Raw genomic sequence first — 7901 nt, 5'->3', positions numbered from 1 at the left:
CGCCATTCTCCTGCCTCAGCCTCCCGAGTAGCTGGGCCCACAGGCGCCCGCCCCCGCGCCCGGCTAATTTTTTTGCATTTTTGATAGAGACGGGGTTTCACCGTGTTAGCCAGGATGGTCTCCATCTCCTGGCCTCGTGATCTGCCTGCCTCGGCCTCCCAAAGTGCTGGGGTTACAGGCGTGAGCCACCTTGTCCGGTGCAGCTTCCTCTTCTACTGAGGGTAAAAGCCAAAATAACTTAAAATGGTCCACAGGACACACCCCTTCCCTACAGACCTTTATGACGTCATTCCTACTTGACTTGGCTCTACCACATTCGCTTCACCTCAGTCGCTCCCTTGCTGTTCTGCAAAGGCTCTGACACATTCCCTCACCTGAATACTTTACCCCCAGATATACACATGGCAGACTCCTCCATTTCCTTCAAGTCCTTGCTCACATACTGTGAGGCCTCCTTTCCAGACCACCACCCCACGTGAAACTGTACCCCCACCAACCACACTCCTCATATCTAGGGTTGCAAGATGAAACACAGGATGGCCAAAGGAAATGTGAATCGCAGACAGACAACAGAGAATGTTTTAGTATATATATATGTCCCATGCAACACTGGGACATACCATTTTTTAGTGTATGTCCCATGTAATACTTGAGATATATATACTCATGCTAAAACAAGTTATCCATTTATCCAAAATTCAGATTCATCTGGGTGTTCTGTATTTTTATTTGCCAAATCTGTCAACTCACACCATTTACTCTGCTTTCCTCTCAAAACCATTATTACCTGCTAATGTACCATGTATCTGTCTTCTCCCTGCTAGAATGGGAGCTCTTAAGCAGCAGAAAATTGTTGTCTGTTGCGGTCACAGCTTTTCTCTTGGTTCCTAGAACAATGCCTGGCATATAACAGGCATTCAATAAACTAAAGAATGAGCAAGCTAGATGTGGTGACTCACACCTGTAATCCCAGCACTTTGGGAGGCCGAGTCGGGTGGATCACTTGAGGTTAGGAGTTCAAGACCAGCCTCATCAACATGGTAAAACCCTGTCTCTACTAAAAATACAAAAATTAGCCAGGCATGGTGGTGGGCACCTGTAATCCCAACTACTCGGGAGACTGAGGCAGGAGAATCGCTTGCACCTGGAAGGCAGAGGTTGCACCGAGCCTAGATCATACCAGCCTGGGTGACAAAGCTAGACTTTGTCTCAAAAAACAAAACAATATTCCTAATGTTTCCTTCTAAGAAATTTAAAGCTAAAAGATCCTCCAAACACTCCATTCTAGGAGACTAGTCCACCTTTTATCCCATGACCTACAGTGGTCATTTGATTTCCATCTGAATCCACAATTTCTTTCAATATCCTCTACACAAAAGCCCTCCTTGCACTTCTTCTCTCCTCTGAATTCCTAAAACCAAGTCATGCTGCTGGAAATAATCTCTCCTTTTTATTCTAATTACCCTTCACCTATACCTCAAGCACCTTACCATATCTGTCTAGTAGTTCCCCCTTATCCATGAAGGATATGGTCCGAGACCCCACGTGAATGCCTGAAACAGTGGATAGTACAAACCCTATGTATACACTATGTTTTTTCCTGTACATACACACTTATGATAGAGTTTAATTTATAAGTTAGGCATAGTAAGAGATTAATAAAAATAACGAGAAAAATTATAACAATATACTAAAATAGAAGTTGAGTGAATATGGTCTCCCTCCCTCAAAATATCTTAACTGTACTTCAGGTAACTGAAACCTCCGGAAGTGAAACAGCAGTTGGGGGGTGGGGGTGGGGGTGCTTACCATATTGTTTTTTGTTTTCAACTTTTCATTTCAATGCACAGAAAAAAAACTCAACACTAAATACTAACTACCTAGGTTCAACAAATGTTAACATTTTGCCATATTTTATCTGTCCTTATAGTCTAAATAATGATTCTGGAGAATCTGGGGGAAGGGATGCCTCTCACCTATATGATACATTAAGTATTAAATCAAAGACTGGCTATGTATCATTCCCTATGTTTTCTCATGAGTAGTCTGCTCTCCTAAACTATACTGTTAGTCATGTATTATATTAAGATGTCTGGGTATAACTATATATTCTGTAAACACCAAGTCCCCATATCTGTCTTAGTGCCTAGAACAGATCCAAGGACACAGGAAGTAAGACTTAAGGACTATTTGATAAATTAATGAATAAATTTGCTGCCAATTCATCCAAATACAAAAATTCCTCCAAAATGCAGAGGAAATAACCAACCTTTTAAAACCGAATCATAAGATAAACATCATCTTGTTATATGAACAGTGCAAGAAAAGGACAAAGTTATCTCTGTAATTCTTTATTAAAAATACTGCTGTACACATAGAGACTGAAAACAGGATTAAAGATGAATAACACAAATTGGGTCATGACATTAGAACTTAACATATTGGTGCTTTTTAGGGAAGTTGCTGACATCCAAATCACAGAACCAAGGTCAAAAGCAAAATACAAAGGTACCCTCAAAAATATTTACAATGAAGTAAATACACTAACAGAATTTAAAACAGGTACAAAAACTGGAAATGACCAATGTTACATGATTTCAAGGGTTGTCCTTTCTGTGCTTTTATCTGTCACGACAGGAAGGTGTGGAAAGTTTATATCCTTAATTTGACTACTCTCGGATATTAAAATCTTTCTATGAATTAAAAAGACTTTTAGACAACCTCTTAAATGGAATTACACTATGGAAAACAGGGCTCCCCCAAAAACACCTAGGCAGAACTGTGAGTTCTTTGAAAACCATTCCCAATAAAAACTAAATGAAAAATAAATATAAAACAAAGCTTAAAAAAATATGCATTACCTGACACCAACCTTTTCTGGCTGACAATATTTATTCATGAAAACATATCAGCTGTCTACCTTTTATATGCAAACCAAGTCCTGAGGTTAACTAGGGGCTGAAGCAAACTAGCGTTTAGGATGCAAACATTCTTGGATTTGTGATGTAAACTTGCCTTGCAGAGGGAAGTTTGCTGGTCTATACAGAATGAGAAATTCAAGCCCTATTTTAACCCCTGCCCTCTTCAGCTTTCACAAAACATTGGTCCACAAATTAAATTTTCAAAAAGTTCCCAGACCCCAAAACTAAATAGATGATCCCCTTTCATTTTCAAAGAAAACAATATTGGAAAAAATCTCCAGCCCGCTTATAAATTAAGCATTTCATATTTCTTCTAGAATACAAGTAGTTCTTTTTTGTACAAAAGAATTACAATATGATTTGTCAAAAAACATATAAAAAGACAGCTGCTCTTCCTCAAATACATGAGCTAATGATAAAAGACTTTTGCATGTTAATGTCTCCAAGTTCTTGTTCTTTTTACATAAAAAAGAACATTACGGTGGCAAATGTTAATTATCCTTTTAATATTGAACATTATGTTCTTTTAAAATCCATCCAGATCAAATGCAGTAATTTTCTTTTAACTCAACAACTGATGCTACCAAACGTGGACTCAATATACTTGTTAAAACGTGTAAAGCGTGTCTCTAGTCTTCAAAGCTTTCAGATGAAGAGAGGTGCTTTTTCTTGATGCAAATCTCAAGGCAGAGAAAATCATTTTAAAGCTTATAAAAAGTGGACAGAGAAATACTAAAAACTTCTCTGAAATATACAAATATGTGTAATTATTAAAATTGAAGACAGTAACATCAGTTGCAAGTGCTTGTGAGTCTGTCCTGACCTTTTGAGTTTCCACATTTTCTTCATCGTTGCATGGTGAGCACCCAGTGCTAGTAAAACATTCAGTGCTGGGAAAGGAGATAGAGTCTTCATTACTGATTTTAAGAAAGAAAATTCCTATGTATTTGGCAGTCTTCAGTATCAAAGTATAGGTATTTCATTTACTAGAAATTCCATGAATACCCAAGTTTGGCGACAACTGCATGTCCAAATATTAAGAAAGTTAAGAGGAGGAAAATTCCAAACTGTTGAGATGGACTTATTCAGGAATATCGCACAGAGTGAGTTATTATCAAAAGTACTATTACTTTGGGCTAAGCAGTGACTGCAAAGGCACAGCAGATCGTTATCCCTCCAAATTCAGGCCGTAAAACATCAGAAAGCTCTTGATACCAGACCACTGCTGAGTTTAGTTCATCTTCTGAACAGTGTCTCTGTGTCTGTCTCCAGTGTAAAGGACCATAATAAAGCTGTGGTTCAAAGAGCAGAACTTCATACAAAAGAAAAAAAAAAAAGCAAACCGGAAAGAACCTAAAGTAATATACTCCTGAACTTTAGGCCTTTAACATTTTTCTTAATTTTCTCCTATTTAAAAAATTTGCATAAATGTAAATGTATCTGACTAGCAGGCAAATGTCTTTTTAAAAAGGCTCTAGTTGAATTTGAAGGAAAGAGCTATACATGCTCCTTCAGTTACTGTTTATCTGATCTTTATTCAGAAAGGATTTAAATCAACTAACGGGGAATTCATATCCAACAATTCACTGGTATTTTCTTGGTTTGTTCTTAACGAACAAAACAAAACAAAAATCTCAATTTGAACTAACAGTGGGTGGCATACAGAGAGCTTGCATACAATACTCTTACGAGAATTACGTACTATACTGAACTTCTATGAAATTATTTACCTGGTCCATAATGTTATTCAGGGCAACCCGTCCCAAAAAGAGCAAATTCTGCAACCCTCAATGGCAAAAACGCTGCCCAGCATTGCTTCCCCAAAATGTCCTTGCAAACAGTTTCCCTTAATAAGTATACAATGTGGCAAAATTTCAAAGATCAGAAAAAGTCTTTAAAAAATTAAAATTAGTGCATATACAAGTGGAAAAAACAAAAGCAGGAACATCATTCACCTGATGGTGCTCCTAAATCTAAAATAAATTCTTCACAGATATAGCCTCCAATGGCAGCCATAGCTCTTGGGTAAGTGAAACATTCTTCCTTTCAAGTAACAGTGTACCTGACTGAAGTGCAAGCAGCTTTGCTCATCTCCTGTTCGTTTCCCAAATGTGAATGAGATGATGAAAAGTTCAGCTGTAGTGCAATTTGCTATTGGTTAAGTTCCTTAGCCATGTCCTGCGTGCTTTTTTAGCAAATACTACAACTGACCATTCGCAGCTGCAATCAGTTCTTGAAAAGTATTTTCAAAGCAGCGCTTTAAGTCACTGTAGGTCACCACGAGTACACTCTTCTCATCTCTGGAAATCAGGCTTATTTTTTCTGGCACACCAGCATCTAGCTGAAACAATATATACACACGATATGAATTCATAACATGCAGAAAAGAATTTATCTACATTTGCAGCAAACATAAGTAAAATATCTAAATTTTTTGGTCACATTCCCTTTCAGATATTCATAAGTACTTTACATCATTCACTAGTATGCGCATAATTTTCGACTCAGACATGTTCACACAAACACTGCCCTATGTTTCTAACTATCCCTTCGCGGAGCTTAATGTTCGCTTGCATTATAGTCTACCCAGTTGATGCTCAATAATTTTTCTCCCAGTATCTTCCATTTTTGGCATCATGAATTACAATGCAAAGAACATACTCATCTACTTAATTTTTTTCTTCTGTAGTAAGTATTTTTTTCCTTAGGAAAAATACTTAGAAGTATAAATATTAATAAAAAAATGTAAAGTATTAAGAAATTGGTCTTTAAAAATTTTTTTTAAAACACAAAAAAATAAAGTAGAAGTGGTTTATAGCTTAGTACATAGAACCAAATTGTTTTCCAAAGCATATCAGACACCATGAATTTATAAGTTTTTAATACTTTTCCAGCAACCCCACAGCAAATGAGCACCTTGCTATTTAAATTTAGATTTTAACTACTATTATCAAAGTTTTTTTCATACATTTACTTTGGTATTTCTGCTTGTGTGTAAATGCTAGTACATGATCTTTACCCACGACCCTAATGGAATTTGACAGTAATATTCCAGTGAGGTCTTTATAAAGCATAAATACTGACCCTTTGTCTGTCCACTGGTCTTGTTATGGTTTTCACTTTGTTATTTTCAATGTACTTTTTTATTTCATTAATTGATACAAAATTAAAATATGTTTACAACTCACTGAAGGCTCAAACATCCAAATCATTTACCAGATAATTTCTGTCATTACTTCTACCAAAATAAGCTTATATAAAATCTTAATTTTGTATAATCAATCTGGCCATCCTTCCAATTTATCACACTCTTTTCAAACTTAGAATATTGTCAGACTTCAGATTTGGGGTATTATTTACTACTAGCTAGTTCATGATGTGAAATATAATTTTCTTCAAATTTTCAATTATCCTAATTTCATTATTGATAATTTCATTATTGAATGGTCTTTGATGAATTTAATGAATATTATCCTTCATTATATGATCTTTGCTTAAGGCAACTGTCCATGGCTTATTCCATATTATCTACTTGTCAGTGTTTGTTCTGGTTCTATGTATTTTTAATTACTGGTGCTCTGATACTATGTTCTAAAATCTGACAGAATTATTTTCTACATACTGCTCTCAAGAAAAGGTTTTTCCCCTAAGAGAAATAAAGGGAAAATAAATATATAACTCATACTGAATTAGTTCAATGATACATATAGTTTTGTGCAGTCTTAATGCCCAGGCTGGAGTGCAATGGTGCAATCTTGGCTCACTGCAACCTCTGCCTCCTGGATTCAAGCGATTCTCCTGCCTCAGCCTCCCAAGTAGCTGGGATTACAGGCGTGCACCACCAATGCCCAGCTAATTTTGTATTTTTAGTAGACATGGGGTTTCTTCACGTTGGCCAGGCTGGTCTCCAACTCCCGACCTCAGGCAATCCGTGTGCCTCACCCTCCCAAAGTGCTGGGATTACAGGCATGGGCCACCGCGCCTGGCCAGTTTTGTGCAGTCTTAATGTAGGTTATTGACAATACTCCCTATAGAGTTTTAAGGAAGTTAAAAGAAGGCAAAGTAGTGCTTAAAAACAAACCATAACATTTTCCCTGAAGGGTTACCACACTGTACATTAATAGTTCTAAATCATGTGCTACAGTAGATGTTTTTTCCTCTAGTACTTATAATTTAGGAAAGTTTAGACAAGAGTGAGTAAATGTTTTTATGAAGGGTCAGACAGTAAATGTTTTAGGTTTGGCTTATTGTTTATTTTACAACTCTTTAAAAATGTAAAACTATTCGAGGCTCTCAGGCTATAAAAAAGTAGGCCCATAGAATGGATTTGGCCTGCAGGCCACGGCTTGCCAGCTCCTGGTTTATACATAAATCTATACAGAGACAACATTTACTCTTGGAGACCAGTTCTAAACTTCATAATGCCAAGTAATTCATAAGGAAAATGTCTTCTTTCTTTTCTCTGTAATTTTTGTCTTTCCCAACCTTTTCTAAAACATAATGCTGCTGGGCATGGTGGCTCATGGCTATTACCCCAGCATTTTGGGGGTGGGTGGATTGCTTATCTCAGGAGTTTGGGACCAGTCTACATGGTGAAATCCGTATCTACCAAAAGGACAAAAATTAGCTGGGTGTGGTGGCATGTGCCTGTGGTCCCAGCTATTCAGGAGACTGAGGCAGGAGGGAGGATCACTGCAGCCCTGGGGAGTCAAGGGTGCAGTAAGCCATAAGTGCCACTGCACTATAGTCTGGGTGACAGAGCAAAACCCTATCTCAAAAAAAAAAAAAAAAAAAGCTCACCTCACCTCTCAAATAAATTTATGATCTATTTTTTTAATCTACTTAATTCATCTAATCATCAAATTCACCATTTATAACAGCTGAACCTGCTAGTAACTAATGTCACTGGTATTGCGCTTTTATTATTTACTACTTGATTATAATACCCATAGTTAATAATAAATAATTTGATAACACCCA

The 7901-nt window shown here is 37.0% G+C and overlaps 1 protein-coding gene across 1 annotated transcript in view; it reads right to left on the bottom strand.

Annotated features, from left to right (window-relative positions):
- Positions 1-2335: 2335 nt before the first annotated feature.
- The window catches only part of PAN3 (PAN3 poly(A) specific ribonuclease subunit), a 123576-nt gene continuing 118010 nt past the window's right edge, over positions 2336-7901 (bottom strand). The window contains exon 15 of the mRNA XM_011999978.1: positions 2336-5262. Coding sequence (XP_011855368.1) covers positions 5122-5262 — 141 coding nt within the window. The 3' untranslated portion in view covers positions 2336-5121. The remainder of the gene's footprint in view (positions 5263-7901) is intronic.

The sequence above is a fragment of the Mandrillus leucophaeus genome, unplaced genomic scaffold, assembly GCF_000951045.1.
Source record: "Mandrillus leucophaeus isolate KB7577 unplaced genomic scaffold, Mleu.le_1.0 Scaffold61, whole genome shotgun sequence".
Classification (NCBI taxonomy): Eukaryota; Metazoa; Chordata; class Mammalia; order Primates; family Cercopithecidae; genus Mandrillus; species Mandrillus leucophaeus.
The sequence above is the reverse complement of the archived record's forward strand: the minus strand, read 5'-3'. Positions and strand labels throughout refer to the sequence as shown.